At 44.3% G+C, this 17,697-nt stretch overlaps 1 protein-coding gene across 2 annotated transcripts in view; it reads left to right on the top strand.

Moving 5' to 3' along the window:
* The window catches only part of LOC143924836 (uncharacterized), a 122,402-nt gene that overhangs the window by 41,812 nt on the left and 62,893 nt on the right, over positions 1 to 17,697 (top strand). Inside the window, exons 2-5 of one of the 2 annotated variants that reach the window (XM_077449326.1) lie at positions 1,391 to 5,170; positions 9,666 to 9,757; positions 9,846 to 9,904; positions 16,766 to 16,932. In XM_077449326.1, the coding sequence (XP_077305452.1) occupies positions 1,391 to 5,170; positions 9,666 to 9,757; positions 9,846 to 9,904; positions 16,766 to 16,932 (4,098 nt within the window). The remainder of the gene's footprint in view (positions 1 to 1,390; positions 5,171 to 9,665; positions 9,758 to 9,845; positions 9,905 to 16,765; positions 16,933 to 17,697) is intronic. The other variant, XM_077449327.1, reaches the window with a different exon arrangement.

Below are 17,697 nucleotides of genomic sequence, written 5' to 3'. Positions count from 1 at the left end.
CCTTAGGGGTGGGCAGAATGCTACTCCTACTAAAAAGATCATTGATGTCACCTGGCTCTGCCAAGTGGCGTTAGAACTAGAACAATGCAGGCACCATCAGATGGGAGGTCCACCACCAACAGCTACAGGAATCCCTAACAACCTCTGGAGGAACAGCAGGGTTCTATGGAACCCTGGTTGAGAATGGTTGATTTACATGGTAAAGAAGATCTGCTGTTAAAATTCACATGTCACAACCAACAGGTTAGCCCAGTTATTTATGTGAAAGACCATCCCAAATTGTTTGAGATGGGTTGAACTAGAGGCTGCATTTGAGGTCCATTACCTATTAGCCTCTTGACCTACTACACCTGCCAAGAAGCCTTACTGGGTTTGTCTTGCAAAATTGAATAAAACGTGTTAGGCAGCCGTAGACTTACTACATGTATGAGATGGATCAAAATGTTCAGTCTCTGACAAGCACATTTTATTTTGCCTAATTATTTTCCAGGGCAAACGCAAAGGGGCTTGACCATAAGTTATTAATGGATTGGTGTAGTTGTAGAGGATATAGATAAATAAGTGATAACTAGGAAATCCCTGTCTGTTAAATATAAACTACCATCAAATTATTATTTATTTTTTTAAATACGTTTTACAGAACTGAAGGTCTCAGTCCTCATGGTCTTCCATGGATTTGGAATAGGCATACTTGTTACAACATGCTGACTACTGCTGACCATGTGTTCTATATACACTAATCTTTATCCCTTTAAACCCGAAAACAAATGAATTAAACAGGTTCTAAGGCTAATTTAATGCACACAAGGCACCAAGTGAGTTTAATTACCATCTTAATCAGCCACAGAACCTGTGTAATATATGTTTGGTTTTAAAGGGCTGAGGTGGCAACCCTAGGTATGAATCCAGATTAAGGGTTTGAGTCTCTGTGAATCTGTGGATACTCTTATGTAGTAAACAGATTCCAGGTGCAGGCAAATGCTAAGATACATGAATTATTCATATTTGCTTGGCTGCTAGGTGTCTTTCAGAGCAAAATATGGACATTTCCTGTATTGGCAATCAAAGCTCTACCACAAAAGATTTGGTGGATTTATAAGATGGGGAAAAAAAATCATATACATATTGGGGTTAAAACTGGTATAACTAGCATGTGGCTTGAGCCTCATAAAGTGCAAGCTATCAGGCTCACCCCAGGCCAGATTCCACTGACCTGCTCATTGATTTCTTGGTTGTGGCCCCACTCTTTCCGCTCAATTTTACTGTATGAATCACAGGTCTATTTCAACTTGGTCAGTAACTATTCCAAAGCGAAAGCAATTGTTACTTGTTGATCGTTTTGTGCTGACATTCTTATGGATACGATATCTCCTTTTTTATCCCCCTTTAGAGCTTGTTGCCAATAACACTGATGCAGTGGAATATTTTGCAAGTACTACCTTAGGGGCTCAGTTCACCATGGCTGTCACCCCCAAGCCCATGCTTCGAACACCAGCATCCCGTATACCAGCAAACAAGACAGCTGCACCTCATCTTCCACCTCCAAAAGATGGCAAAAAACAACATAGTCCTCTGAAAGGCATATCTGTAAGGCCTGCCAAAGTCCAGCCACTGCAAGGAGTTGCAAATGTCAGTGATGCTATTCATCCTCGGTCTCAGCAAAGAAGCTCAACTCCCTATGAGTCTCAGCTGAATTCTACCAAGATACCATTGACTGCCAGGAGCCATTCATTGAGTGATTCTCATCAAAAGCGTCCAGTTATTAGAAAAGGGCCAATGGTACCCATCAAAGCCAAAACAGTTCCAATATTTCCAAATAAAAACCCTTCTGCAAGATATCAAAGCCTTCCACATTTACATCATAAAAATGTCACATCAAAACCCGTAACAGGTCAGTTGAGAGACTCCAATTTTACCGTTGGCTCAACAGGGCTGTCAGTTGGCCCCATACCTCAGAGGACTGCCACCACACCTCTGAGAAACACTATTAAATCTGGCCAAAAAGGCATGCCATTTCCGCCTGATAGGGTTAAACAGTTTCCAGTGGCATTACAAGCAGTAACACAGATGGGTAGGCAGCTGAAGGAAAAATCAAGTAACACATCAGTTCTGCTCAATACCCTTGTAAATCATAATTCTAGCTTCTTCACTAACAGCCTTCAACATATGTCTCAGTCTTCTAATTCCACCTTTACAACTGGAAAAGAGGCTGTGTTGTATGAACTGAATTCTCTGAATACCCAGGACCATCTATTGAATGCTGAAAATGTGACTTCTGTACCTGAAGCTGATCGGCACAACGATGTCTCAAGAGCTGGACTTTTAAGAAAGGTCAATTGGCCAGAAGTACATGATTCCAAAGTCACGCAAGAGTTAAAATCCAAAGTAAATGTAAAGATACCAGACATAAATATATTTATGAACACAAACCTGAGCTCAACAGAACTTTCTGGACTTGGCCAAAAAGACAGAGCTCAGTTCCATCCAGAATTAACCACTGAGACCAGTGTCGTTGGACTTACACAGATTGATGTATTGGCCACTCAGGCTGCAAGGACTTCTGATAATGTAGGTCATTCAAGTGACCGTTCTGAAGGACCTGTAGAAACAGCAACAGAAGTCCATAGTCGATTAATGACAGGGGTAGCTGCACAAGCCAAAAGAGAAAAAGACCAGACTTGGCTGGGCACGACAGAGGGCCACCAAATTCACAGTAATATAACACATTCCCATAAACACAGACACCAAGTTATAGAGTCACTTAGCCAAAATGAAACCAACACCATATCTCAACATAAAGGCACAGCTCATGATAGAACATTTCCTTCAGAACCAAACAGACATCATCAGAAACACTTACACAACCACACCCAGCCACACTCACATAGCCACCATAAACATCACTCAAACCACCATTTACAAAGGAATCATGTTTCACAGACTCTGGCGCACAATAATGAACAAGAACAGCCAGATTTAACCACTCAGATGCAACCAAGTCAGTCTAACTCACAACCGCTTCACACAAAGTTGGTAACATCTACCCAGAGACATATTTTTATCCAAAATGATACCCACTTTAGTACTAAGCTATCAGATCCCTCCTATATAGGAGATCTAAAGGAGAATGAGATGGGGTCCATAACAGCAGGACTTTCAGGAATATCCGGAACAGCTAGTCCAAGGCTGACTACCCAGACTGTCTTTCACAGTCAGTCTGAACTGACAACACAGTCCCAAGAACCCACTACACATTTCTCAATTTCTGTAACAGACAGTCAAACTGCAGTTCACAAGCTAAACCGCCTAGAGCAAGGTAGACAATCGGAAGCATATCCCAGTCAACACACTAAACCATTCATACACAGACATTCAGAATCACACACAAGGTACCACTTGACCCAAACAACAAAATACAATGTAACCACACACCTTCAAGTAGTAGCAACTGAAAAGCCTTGGTTAGATCTCACCCCACTCACTACACAGAACCAGGAATCAGGCACTCGTTTAACCCAAGAGGAGCTAACCACACCCACACAGGAGCAGCAAACCATAAAGAACCAGACAATTCTAACTTTTCTGGGTCCACCAAAGTTAAGCACATCAGGAGTAGGTTTAACCACCCAAACTCAGTCTAAGTTAATCACACAGACCCAACCAGAGCTGTCTACAGAGCAGGATTTTTCCACAAGGACCTGGTCAACGATGTCCACCCAAAAACCTCCTAACGTAACAACAAAAAGCCCTCTGATGCCTACTACTGTAACAATGCCTTATCTGATCACACCATCTCAGCCAGAACCAACAAGAAAGAATCTGCCAAATTCTGGAACATTAGCATATGTTAATACAACTCAACCAGAACCATTGACTGATAGCCACTTGAAAGGAAATGATAGAAAAGAATTCTCCACCAATACAGAGCCAGTCATAAACAATACTCTGGACTCAACTTATCAAACAAAACCAATCCCAAACAGCCCCATGGAACTTGGTAATTACACAGAGCCAATCACAAACACAGGATCTTCCACGCAGAAAGAATTCATGACAAAGACCAGGGCAGTCTTCCCAACAATACCAGAGCTAATTACAAAGGTCACCACTGAATCAACAAATAATACAGATCCATTTCTACAGGGTGAGATAAAAACTGACTCTCAGATGGAACCAGTCACAACGCATAAGGATGAGTCCACTGCACAAAATGAACCAGCATCTAGGAGAGATTCTACTACAAGACACAAACCAACAACAGCGACCCATCCCACCACAAAATCAGAATGGTTCAGGGATGAAATGGATACCCAGAAACAAACAACGCCAACCCCAGATACTCATACAGAATCAACCACACAAACAGAACCAATCACAAACCGGAAGATAGAATCAACTACACTGTTAAAGCCTACCACTGAGAATTTAACAGATTCCAGAGACACAGAGCCAATCACAAGGCATGTAGCAGAACTTGACACAGAAAAAGAACCAACCACTGCAAACAAAATGGAATCATTCACACAAACAAGTTTCAAAAGCCACAGTGGCGGTAAAAACGAGCCAGCGATTCAGATTGAGATTGGACTAATGAACCAAACAGAATTGATCCCCAAGATATCATTTAAGTCCACTGTATCCTATCCTCATGGACCTACATCTCACAAAGGGCTAATGCAATCTACACAGTCAAATGCTGGAACATCTACATATGATCAGTCAATCACATGGACTGGTCCAGAGTTGACCATGAATGTTAATGAAGAAGCTGACATGCAAACTCCTGGAGACCAAGCTGTGGACGTGTATGCACCAACAGAAAGGACCTCGTTTACCAACCATGCCAATGTAACTGAGTATAGGACAGAAAGCCCTGCCCCAGCAACAACAGGTGGACCGCATGGCTACACTCAAAATGATTTGCACTATTCTAAAACAACACCAGCTTGGGATGTGGAAGAATATCATCCCAAATCAAGACTTCCTTCAGACCAGCATCAAGACCATGCAACTGCAGTGAAAAATGGATCAGAGCCTCCTAGCTCAACAAAATCTGTGACTCCACCACAATCCAGCACCTTCACCCCCCACATACTTAGTGAGATGATGTCTTCACCTTCTGGGAGAGACAGAATCTTCTTTGTAGATGAACAACAACCAGTCTTTAAAGGTCAGTCGTGAAATTTCTTCCACATTGACGAGAACCATTTTTTTTTTTTTGTGTTGGCTTTTTTTCTTTTTTTCTTTCTCAGCAGAGATGTCTCTAAGAATAGTTCAGCGGCTGCTTTTGTTTATTGACCTTTTCAAAAAGATAATTCATAGAGATATCAAGGCAGGTTTTCATATCGTAGGAATTGAGAAACTACTGCATTTGTAGACCTGAGACAGTTTCAGCCATCTATGATAGAGCAGAAGAATATTTGCATCGTGCAAAAGTCATTTGTGTCTGATTCTATGCAAATAGTAGTATGCAGTGGACATTGACCCTAAGGCCTGCTGTAGAAGGAGCAAATTTATTTCCTGCAAAAAGGGGTTTCAGAAAAGACATTTGCTCGATTTCCCCCATCATCACCAACAGTGTTGACAGGGGAATCCCTCCCATGGAGCCGTTGTGTCCTCCCGGCTGGAGCAGTGGAAGCCACCCCTTCTGGGAGAACACAGTGATTTATAACAGCCGCTAGCAATAATCACATGTAAAATCGGACAGCCTGGTTGCACAAAAGTTGATTGATCGATCAACATCAGTATATTCAGCCCACCCATACATGGTTAGAATCTTGGGCTAGTTCCTGCTGAACTGGCCGAGTTTCAAACTGTCTATGGTCAGCTTAGTCCATCTTCACCTTTCTATATAGTGGTTGGGCTCTGGTGTGCGGCGTCTCCACCTTCTGTCTAATGATCAGTCCATCTACCATTGGCGTGTCAGCAAAGAAACTGGTTCACAAAGGAGTAGAAGAGACAACTGCTGCAGTTGTCAACTACATGTATCCTCCCAAACAGGGGCGGACTGACCATTGGGCCACTTGGGCACTGCCCGAGGGCCCCATGCCACTAGGGGGCCCCATCAGGGTTGTCAGCGTCAGTAAAACCAGGGACAGTATGTAAAATTTTTTTTTTTTTTTTTTTTTACATCTGTCTCTGAAATGTCCTTTACCGACATCCTTTTGATCTAAAAATCCCAAGATTATAGCTGCCCCACCTCTCCAGTACCTTCTCAACCAATAGAAACATGTCTGTGTATACTGTGTGATTGTATACTGTGTGTGTGTTTGTGTATACTGTGTGGCCCCATAATCTTTGATTGCCTGGGGGCCCCATAATCTCCTATTGCCCGGGGGCCCCATGAGTTGTCAGTCCGCCCCTGCTCCCAAACCTTCCCATTATGGCTGAAGCTTGATTGTGCCTTCTGCATATTTCTGTTGGCCAATGAGGCTGCCTATCATAATTATGGGACAAAAGGAATGCAGGTGGGCGTGGTTTCTGCTACTTACCTGTCAGAGTGGCCTAAAATATTTCTTTAAAAAATCTGACAACTGGATAAGTCACTCATCATCTTTATATATACAACTAATTATAAAGATTGTAGCACTATAAATCAATGTAATCCCATAAAAAGATCCAAAAGAAATACAAAGTGTACTAAAAAGTCCCATGCTCAAAAGAAGGCAAATCTCCAATCTTTTAAATATTCTTATTCAAGATAAGTGAAAATGCAGCAAAAAAAAAGGTCTCTTTCCGTGTTTTCACCCTGCGCTCCAGTGCTCCACCACTCCCCACAGACTGAGACTCGCTAAAACATGCCTCTCGTATAAGTGATTGAAATATAGAGCCTTTATGTAATAGCAGAACTCCCACTGCCTCCGAAACTCTATATGTGAGGTGCTTTCACTGGGGGGGGGGAGACATGGCTTCTTGTCCTTCTTTGCAGGAACACAGGATCCATGCCTTCCCTACTGACAGAACAGCAATCTGTCTTATTTACATAGGCAGACCTCCGTTCTCCGTTAGTACCGAAGAGTGTTCCGGTGAATATTGAGTCTGCGGTATCAGCTGATCAGCTCCTGTTGTGTATACTAACAGCGGGAGCAGGTTGGCGGCGGCGAGCATGCACGCCCCAGACCCAGAAGTGTAGATACGTGATCCTGCACAACAGTGCCACTTTGCCACTGTATATGTAAGTTATATGGTCGGCAAAGGGTTAACGGGGGCACAGACAGCAATAAAAACGTGACCGGTGTTCTAATCCCTCTCCACTCTATCCAAAACTAAAAAAAAGATTTGCTTTTGGTTTTACTTTAACCACTTGCTTACTGGGCACTTAAACCCCCCTCAGTCCCAGACCAATTTTCAGCTTTCAGCGCTGATGCACTTTGAGTGACAATTACGCGGTCATACAACACTGTACCCAAATGAAATTTTTATCATTTTTTTCCCACAAATAGAGCTTTCTTTTGGTGGTATTTAGTTACAGCTCGGAGTTTTATTTTTTGCTAAACAAACAAAAAAAGATGCAAAAAAAAAAAAAAAAAAAAATCATGTTTTAATAGTTTGTTATAAAATTTTGCAAACGGGTCATTTTTCTCCTTCATTGAAGTGCGCTGATTAGGCGGCACTGATAGGCTGCATTGGTGGGCACTGATGGGCTGCATTGGTGGGCACTGATGGGCTGCATTGGTGGGCACTGATGGGCTGCATTGGTGGGCACTGATAGGCTGCACTGGTGGGCACTGATAGGCATAGTTAAGGCGGCACTAATAGGCACAGATAAGGCGGCACCGATGGGCACAGATAAGGCGGCACTGATGGGCAAAGATGGGCACAGATAAGATGGCACGGATGGGTGGCACGGATAAGTGGCACGGATGGGTGGCACGGATGGGCACTGATAGGTACCACAGATAGATGGGACTGATGGGCACTGATAGGTGGCACTGATAGGTGGCTCTGATAGGTGGCACTGCTGGGCACTGATGGGCGGCACTGCTGGGCACTGATGGGCGGCACTGGGGTGCAGCACCTTTGAGGCAGATTTTGGGTGGCACTGCTGGGTGGCACTGTGGGTGGCACTGTGGGCACTGCTGGGTGGCACTGTGGGCACTGCTGGGTGGCACTGTGGGCACTATGGGCACTGCTGGGTGGCACTGACAGGGGGGCACTTACTTTATTTCAGGATGGCACTGCGGGTGGCAGGTGGGCACTGGCAGGGGGCAGGTGTCCGTTTAAATTGCTGGCCGTGATCGGGACTGATGTCCCGAACACGGCCGCCGGCGATCGGCTTTTTTTTTTTTCTCCTCGCGCTGTCAGCGTGAGGAGGAATACTAGCCGATTACCGGCTCCGTTTTATCACATGATCAGCTGTCATTGGCTGACAGCTGATCACGTGATAAGGGGTCGGGATCGACCCCTTACACGGATCGGTGATCAGGCGAGTCTCACGGACTCGCCGATCACAGAGCGCGCCGCGCGCACCCCTCAGGGGGCGCGCAGGCCGCTCGTAACCGGGACCACGTCAATAGACGTAGTCCCGGAAATGTGGGTCCGCGCTGTTGCCGTCATTTTGCAATAGCGCGGATCCCAAGTGGTTAAAGTTATTGTTAAGCTTTGTTTAAAAAAAAAAACGAACAAAAAAACAAACATATTATACTTGCCTCCTCTGTGCACAGGTTTTGCACAAAGCGGCCCTGATCCTCCTTCTCTGGGATTCTCCAGCAGCGCTCCTGGCTCCTCCTCGTCTCGAGTGCCCCCACGAAAAGCCGCATTCCATGGGGGCACTTGTGCAGGGCTTGCTCCCGAGTCCTGCTGCTGCGTCCATTGACAAAGCAGGACTCGGCCCCGCCGATGGGAAAAAGGGGGGCTCTCGGGGGCTGCTGCAGCACAAAAGGGTTTTCACCTTAATGCATTAAGGTAAAAAAACATGAGGGTTTCAACCCCTTTTAAGTGCTTTTTGGCCACTGACAGAGCAAGTATATTGATCGGGAGTTTTATGTTTACTCAGACTTGTTCCATGCCGGTGACTCAAAAAGTATTGCAGCCAGAGAGAGCCAGGCAACCAGCATTTTCAGAAGGTGGTCCGTAGTGGCAGTCCAAGATAAAAAAGATTTTCCCACAAATTAAATAAATAATAATGTGTGTACAGGGCATAAAACTGGGATGCCATTAAAATTCTTATGCGTGTAAAGTCAGGAGTCCCAATACTTTTGATAATATTGTGTGTGTGTGTGTGTGTATGTGTATGTATATATATATATATGTGTGTATGTGTATGTGTGTGTGTATATATATAAATATGTATGTATATATATATATATATATATATATATATATATATGTATATGTGTGTGTGTGTGTGTATGTGTGTATATATATATATATATATATATATATATATATATATATATATATATATATATATATATATATATATATATGGTAATACAGTGTATATATCAGGCCAGTTAGGGCTGTGTTATGTGGCAGAGCTGTGCAAATCTCAGATCTGGATGGACAGCAATACAAATCCAGACAATTCTTTTTATTTTTTATATAGATATAATCTGCGTACTTAGCTGTGTGCCGATAGTTCAGCTCATATAGTGTTTAGTAGACCGTTTTCTGTACTCAGTATATTACCTGTAACATTCTGTCCCAATCTTCTTCTTCTTCAGTGCCAACAATCAGCGTGACTTACAAAGTGAACGTACAACAACCTGCAATGTGCAGTGATCCTGAACCTTGCAAAAAACATTTCAGCAAAGAGGTTAGTGACCCTCCAGGGGCTGTGAATTGGCCGTGTCTTCCAGCCAGCCATTTATTAAACAGCTAATTGGGTTCATGTCTTTCTACAGGTAACTTCCGCATACAAGTATATTGCTGGATTTGACAGGGCGGATGTGATCAATGTGACGTAAGTGCAATAGTCACAGCTGTGTCACTGCGCTGGTTATGAAGCGGATGCGGATATTAGAGACGTGAAGAGCACATTATAACTTGATTATGTCAGATGTTTAAGACTTTGTCCTATTCTGATGTAAATCTGGGCATCATATCACATATGTGAGCAACACACGGTTAAACATATGATATCACTGCATGGATAGAACTCCATGCTGTATTGTACTTGAGGGCACTGGCTGATTAATGGAGGAGATCTGACAGCTTGGTTATATGAAAGCAAGAGGGTGGCCATATTGTAAAGCAGCATTGCTTCCAGCAAGCCAGTGGATAAGAAAAATGACGATGCCGATTCATTTCCTAAATTATAGGTTGTAGGAAGGAAAGTGTATCTTAATCCAAAAACAAAAATGTAATATGTTGCAGTTTACCTATCCTAAGATATGGTGGCTGCATTCGTTTTCTTTTTCCAGGCTTCTGTTTTTTGTTTGTTTTTTCACCTGATGATCCTGCTGGTAATGCACTTCCTGTCTTTGGGTGACAACACTAAGGGCTAGTTTACACTTGATTCAAAACAAAGCTGTGGACAGGCTTTGCTAAAGCTCTCTGAATGCCAGTCAAAGCCCCGTCACTAAATAAAATGGTTAGCTTACAGTCCTGTTTACACGTGACCTTTGCTTTGCTGCGGCTTCGCTTAAAAAATTATACCCCATGTCAATTAAGTGGTGCTTCAAAGCATCCTGCAGCTTTTGAGAGGCTTTAATTCAGCTTTAGCTTTGTTTTGGCGATATTGTAGGTAAGAGGTATTAACACACACACACACAGGGCATCTGCCAAGCTTCCACAAAGCTTCAAAAGAGCTTCACTGAAGCCAGGGCTGGTGCAAGTTTTTTCGACACACTAGGTGAAACCTCATTTTGTTGCCCCCCCTAGCTCCACCCCCTTTTCCCTGCCCATTTATACCCCACCTTTTTAATGAAGCGCCCAAATGCAGCCCCACCAGCGCTCATCAATGCAGCCCCACCAGCGCTCATCAATGCAGGCCCACCAGCGCTCATCAATGCAGCCCACCAGCGCCCATCAAATGCAGCCTCGCCAGCGCCCATCAAATGCAGCCTCGCCAGCGCCCATCAAATGCAGCCTCGCCAGCGCCCATCAAAGGTAGCCCCGCCAGCGGCCATCAAATGCAGCCTACCAGTGCCCATCAATGTATGTTTGCTTGCTTCCATGCTTTCATTCATTCGGGAGTCGGGACACAGATACAGTCCTCTGCCGCTGCTGCGCCTTTGACACTGTGTGCAAATGGCGTGGCCACTGCCTGCTGAGACTTAGTTGCTTGCTGCAGAGAGAAGAGAGTAGGAACACCTGTGGCTGAGCGCCCTAGGTGGCTGCCTAGTTTGTCTAAAGGTAGCACCGGCCCTGACTGAAGCATCACCAAAGCTTAATTGAAGCACCACTGAAGCATTGTAACCTTAGGACAGAAAGTGTGTTATGACTACAGAATACCTCCTCCTCTCCTTTTTTTGCATAACAGGGAAGGGGGGGGGGGGGGGAGCTGTAGGCCACACTTGTTTGGTTGATATACCACAACACTTCCAATGCTATATTTACAGTGGTTGTAAAGTCAGAAGGTTTTTTTTCTCTTAATGCATTCTTCTCCTTCAGTGTGCAGTTGCCTCCTCTCTATCCAGCGATGTGCACAAGTGCCTCAGCCATCCAGGACTCTCCCTCCTGATTGGCTGAGACGCAGCAGCAGCGCTATTGGCTGCCGCTGCTGTCAATCAAAGTTGTTTACCAATCAAGAGGGGGGGGGGCGAACTGCAGCTCCTTGTCTCAATGAACACACAGAGCTGCGACTCAACTCGGGTGCTTCTTGCTGTGGAGGCACTTGGCAGGAGCGAGGGGCCAGGAGAGCCGGCGGGGGACCCAAGAAGAGGAGGGTCGGGGCTGCTCTGTGCAAAACCATTTCATAGAGCAGGTAAGTATAACATGTTTTGTTAATTTTAAAGAACAAAAAAAACAAGACTTTACAATCACTTTAACCTCTTGCTGACCACATAACTCATGTGCAGTGGCAAAGAAGGTGGGCTTCAACCCCTAAATTATCCATATACACATTGAGGTTTGACATTGGTGCTTTTTGGAAAACGGGCACACAGCAATATTTAATTTGGAGAGTAGCGGCTTCCTCTTTGGTGTTCTTACATATGGTAGAGTAGACTAATGAACAGGGATGTTTGCCAGTTCCTGGTGATGTCTTCAAGCCGTTAGCTGTTGCTCATGGTTCTTCTTTTCCTTATTGAGGATTCTATGTTGTGCCTTGGGAGTCATCTTAGCTGGGCACCCACTTCTAGGATGAGTAGCCTTAGTACTAAACTGTCTACATTATATAGAAAATTTGTCTAACCGTCAACTGATGGACGCCAAAACGCTTTGAGATTGCTCTGTATGTCTTTCCAGCCTTATGCAGATCAACTACTTTTGATTGTATGTTTTCAGAGAGCTTTAGTTGAAGTAATAGGTCTATGAATTTACTTACTTTTTCCTCCAGCACTGGGAATGTTTATTGTATGTGTACACAAGAAATTTGAATTGTTTGTGTGTTATCCTCCTATTTGTGTTTGTCTGCAACAATTCTTACATTGGTGGTCAGTGGGAGGAATGCTTTTTACATTTATGGTCAGTAGGAAGAATGCTCCTTACATTGGTGGCCAGTGAGGAGAATACCCCTCACATTTGTGGTCATTGAGAAGAATTCTCCTTACATTGGTGATGATTAGTTGGAAGGATGCACCTTAATTTGATGATCAGTGGGAATGATACTTTTTACAATGGTAATCAGTGGAAAGAATGTCCCTTACATTGGTGATCAGTGGGAAGCGTGCTCCTTACATTTGTGGTCAGTGAAAAGAAAGCCCCTTCAGTGGGAAAAATGCCCCATTACAGTAGTGGTCAGTGAGAAGAAATCCTCTTACATTGGTGGTGGTCAGTCATAAGAAAGCCCCTTATATTTGGTGGTGGTCAGTGAGAAGAAAGACCCTTACATTTGGTGGTGGTCAGTGAGAAGAAAGCCCCTTACATTTGGTGGTGGCCAGTGAAAAGAAAGCCCCTTACATTTTGGTGGTGATCAGTGAAAAGAAAGCCCCTTACATTTTGGTGGTGATCAGTGAAAAGAAAGCCCCTTACATTTGGTGGTGGTCAGTGAGAAGAAAGCTTCTTACATTTGGTGGTGGTCAGTGAGAAGAAAGCCCCTTACATTTGGTGGTGGTCAGTGAGAAAAAAGCCCCTTACATTCGGTGGTGGTCAGTGAGAAGAAAGCCCCTTACATTCGGTGGTGGTCAGTGAGAAGAAAGCCCCTTACATTCGGTGGTGGTCAGTGAGAAGAAAGCCCCTTACATTCGGTGGTGGTCAGTGAGAAGAAAGCCCCTTACATTCGGTGGTGGTCAGTGAGAAGAAAGCCCTTTAAATTGGTGGTGGTTAGTGAGAAGAAAGCTCCTTACATTTGGTGGTGGTCAGTGAGAAGAAAGCCCCTTACATTTGGTGGTGGTCAGTGAGAAGAAAGCCCCTTACATTTGGTGGTGGTCAGTGAGCAGAAAGATCCTTACATTGGTGGTGGTCAGTGAGCAGAAAGACCCTTACATTGGTGGTGGTCAGTGAGAAGAAAGATCCTTACATTGGTGGTGGTCAGTGAGAAGAAAGCCCCTTACATTGGTGGTGGTCAGTGAGAAGAAAGCCCCTTACATTGGTGGTGGTCAGTGAAAAGAAAGCCCCCTCAGTGGGGAAAATGCCCCATTACAGTAGTGGTCAGTGAGAAGAAAGCCTCTTACACTGGTGGTGGTCAGTCAGAAGAAAGCCTCTTATATTTGGTTGTGGTCAGTGAGAAGAAAGTCCCTTACATTTGGTGGTGGTCAGTGAGAAGAATGGCCCTTACATTTGGTGGTGGTCAGTGAGAAGAAAGCCCCTTACATTTGGTGGTGGTCAGTGAGAAGAAAGCCCCTTACATTTGGTGGTGGTCAGTGAGAAGAAAGCCCCTTACATTCGGTAGTGGTCAGTGAGAAGAAAGCCCCTTACATTCGGTGGTGGTCAGTGAGAAGAAAGCCCCTTACATTCGGTGGTGGTCAGTGAGAAGAAAGCCCCTTACATTCGGTGGTGGTCAGTGAGAAGAAAGCCCTTTACATTTGGTGGTGGTCAGTGAGAAGAAAGCCCTTTACATTTGGTGGTGGTCAGTGAGAAGAAAGACCCTTAAATTTGGTGGTGGTCAGTGAGAAGAAAGCCCCTTACATTTGGTGGTGGTCAGTGAGAAGAAAGCCCCTTACATTTGGTGGTGGTCAGTGAGAGGAAAGCCCCTTACATTCGGTGGTGGTCAGTGAGAAGAAAACCCCTTACATTCGGTGGTGGTCAGTGAGAAGAAAGCCCCTTACATTCGGTGGTGGTCAGTGAGAAGAAAGCCCCTTACATTCGGTGGTGGTCAGTGAGAAGAAAGCCCTTTACATTTGGAGGTGGTCAGTGAGAAGAAAGCCCTTTACATTTGGTGGTGGTCAGTGAGAAGAAAGACCCTTAAATTTGGTGGTGGTCAGTGAGAAGAAAGCCCCTTACATTTGGTGGTGGTCAGTGAGAAGAAAGCCCCTTACATTCGGTGGTGGTCAGTGAGAAGAAAGCCCCTTACATTCGGTGGTGGTCAGTGAGAAGAAAGCCCCTTACATTCGGTGGTGGTCAGTGAGAAGAAAGCTTCTTACATTTGGTGGTGGTCAGTGAGAAGAAAGCCCCTTACATTCGGTGGTGGTCAGTGAGAAGAAAGCTTCTTACATTTGGTGGTGGTCAGTGAGAAGAAAGCCCCTTATATTCGGTGGTGGTCAGTGAGAAGAAAGCCCCTTACATTTGGTGGTGGTCAGTGAGAAGAAAGCCCCTTACATTCGGTGGTGGTCAGTGAGAAGAAAGCCCCTTACATTCGGTGGTGGTCAGTGAGAAGAAAGCCCCTTACATTGGTGGTGGTCAGTGAGAAGAAAGCCCCTTACATTCGGTGGTGGTCAGTGAGAAAAAAGCCCCTTACATTCGGTGGTGGTCAGTGAGAAGAAAGCTTCTTACATTTGGTGGTGGTCAGTGAGAAGAAAGCCCCTTACATTCGGTGGTGGTCAGTGAGAAGAAAGCTTCTTACATTTGGTGGTGGTCAGTGAGAAGAAAGCCCCTTACATTTGGTGGTGGTCAGTGAGCAGAAAGCCCCTTACATTGGTGGTGGTCAGTGAGAAGAAAGCCCCTTATATTCGGTGGTGGTCAGTGAGAAAAAAGCCCCTTACATTTGGTGGTGGTCAGTGAGAAAAAAGCCCTTTACATTTGGTGGTGGTCAGTGAGCAGAAAGCCCCTTACATTGGTGGTGGTCAGTGAGAAGAATGCCCCTTACATTGATGGTCAGTGAGAAGAAATACCCTTACATTGATGGTCAGTCAGAAGAATGCTCCCTTACAGATAGCTAAAAAAGTTAACCGGTGTCAGTGATTGCATATCGGAGAGGCAGAAATTGCTCATTGGTCAAGAAGCCCTAGCAACCTTTGGATGAATTTTGGTTGAGAAATGCTGGTCTACAATCTATACTGTTGTCTATGAAATGCTCCTGTTTGCCTGGCCATGTAGATTAAAGGCATTTTTAAGGAAAAGTTATTTTTAATCAATAGCAGACAGACTAATAGACAGTGACCAGAATATTTCCATCCCTGGGTTCCCCTACTGCCGTGATTTGCCACTGGAGCTTTACACTACAACACTATGGGGTAGATTTACTAAAACTGGTGCCCTTTGCAGCTGTGCATGGTAGCCAATCAGCTTCTAATCTCAGATTGTTGAATTAAGCTTTGGAAATAAACCTGTAAACGGATTGGTTTCTATGCAGAAGTGAGCCTGGTTTTGCACTCCAGCTTTAGTAGTTACATAGTAGGTGAGGTTGAAAAAAGACAGAAGTCCATCAAGTCCAACCAAAGTAAATGAACTCCTTTGAGTCTTGAGCTCTAAGGAAATGCTTCCCACAATGCAGCGCTACTAGGCCTCAGCAATGTCATGTTACCCTTGTGCATGTGTCCACTGTTAGGAAGTTGATACTTGCATAAGAATTCTGGGCCTATCCAACCCATGAATAAGGACATCAAGGGCGGGGGAGTGTAAGTAAGAGGCAACAGCAGGCCCACCATGATGCGTTTGTGCTGTCGGTTATTTTACCTAGCTGGAGCACATTATGGGTACACTTTTTTATTTTTTACTTGTCTAAAAAGTAAGTTGCCTGTTGAGGAATTGCAATGGGCAAAAAGAGCACTTTACTTTAGAACCTTCCTCCTGGCGAGAAAATATGGCGGGTGGTGTTATTACTGACCACCTTCTAAAAATGCTAGTTGCCTGGTTGTTGGGCTTCTTCAAGGTTTTAGTACTCTGAGACGCCAACCTAAACCAAGTATGCAAATCAGCAGTTCTGACTTTAGTCCAACTTTCTATTTATTTTGGAATTGTGAGTGAAAAGCAATAAAGCCAAAGACAACCAGAAAAAGGCCAGCCAAAGCAGCCCCATATGGTTGTTGGTGTCCTTCTATCCTGAATAGCCTTGAATCTGAGGTTGTGAAAATACAGACCTGTGTGTTCTCTGGTTCCCAGCTCCGCCCTTCCGGAATGCTCAGGAAGGATGCACAGCAGAGACGGACATGATTCTGGTTATATTTGCCGTAAAAAAATCCTATTGCAAATTATATAAAATTCAGGTAAAAGGTAAGTTGAATGGATTTGTTTATGTAAGAAAAAAAAAATTGCCTGATTTAGTTACCTTGTTGCCGGGAGTTGCTATTTAAATTTGCCTTTTATCCTGCGTTGGCAGTAGCTTATTTGCTTGTTGTTTTAGGCTGGCTGGCACTGCCCTGGAATACAAAGTGCAGTACAGTGTGCGAGTAGGGAGCGCGATGTCTGTAGAACAGGAATCGGTACTTGCTAACCCAACGTCAGTGTTTGAGGCCTTGGTCCCCTCGGAGTACACCCTCCTCTCCGCAATCCGCAACACTTCCATGGCAGGTAAGGAGACAGAGGAGAGGCCTTTCGAGGTCCTGTACAGCTGACGGCTCCTTTCTGCCATTATTGATCGACTGACCTGTGGTGACACAAGAGCCAACTGACCAGGGATGGTCTCCTCCTAGAATTTGTATATATTTATTTGCAGAGAGCTCACCCCGCTGACCTGTTCTTCTCTCGCTAACAGCAATTTTCATTCCTTCATAAAAGCTTCGATGCCGCATTTCACTAAATGAAATCCATTTCAGATCTGTCACGTTTTATGACCCTTAAGTAAATGTTCAGCAACAGTTTCACGTCATTAAATAACCATCTCAAGTCAGAGTGTGGTCTCCTGCCAAAACAACCGGCAATACGTTCCTTTGTGTCTTAGTCATACATTTTTTTTCTCCTTTTGTTTTCTATTTTGGTGGACTCATTGTCAACATAAAACCCCCCCCACCCCACCAATATTGGAATTATTGTGTTCAGAACTAAAAATATTACATTTTTTTTATATATTTTCCAAGCTGGAAAAATAAAACATAATAATATTTACCAATTCGAGCTAGCAGCTGACAATAGTAAGCTAGTACTTATTTAGTAGATCTAATGTGTGTGCAGTAAACCTTATTGCACATGACAAGAAGAGAGGTCAGAAGAGAAAGCCAACACGTTTCGGGGACTTCATCAGGGCTGAGAAATATTTCTTTGCCTTGATGAAAAATGATTGAGCCTCTAACACATTGGCTTTCCCTTCTGACCTCTTCTCATGTGCAATAGGATTTC

This window comes from Lithobates pipiens, unplaced genomic scaffold (assembly GCF_037356315.1).
Source record: "Lithobates pipiens isolate NorthernLeopardFrog02 unplaced genomic scaffold, aLitPip1_a1.2 Scaffold_22, whole genome shotgun sequence".
NCBI lineage: Eukaryota > Metazoa > Chordata > Amphibia > Anura > Ranidae > Lithobates > Lithobates pipiens.
This window is presented reverse-complemented; position numbering and strand designations above follow the sequence as displayed.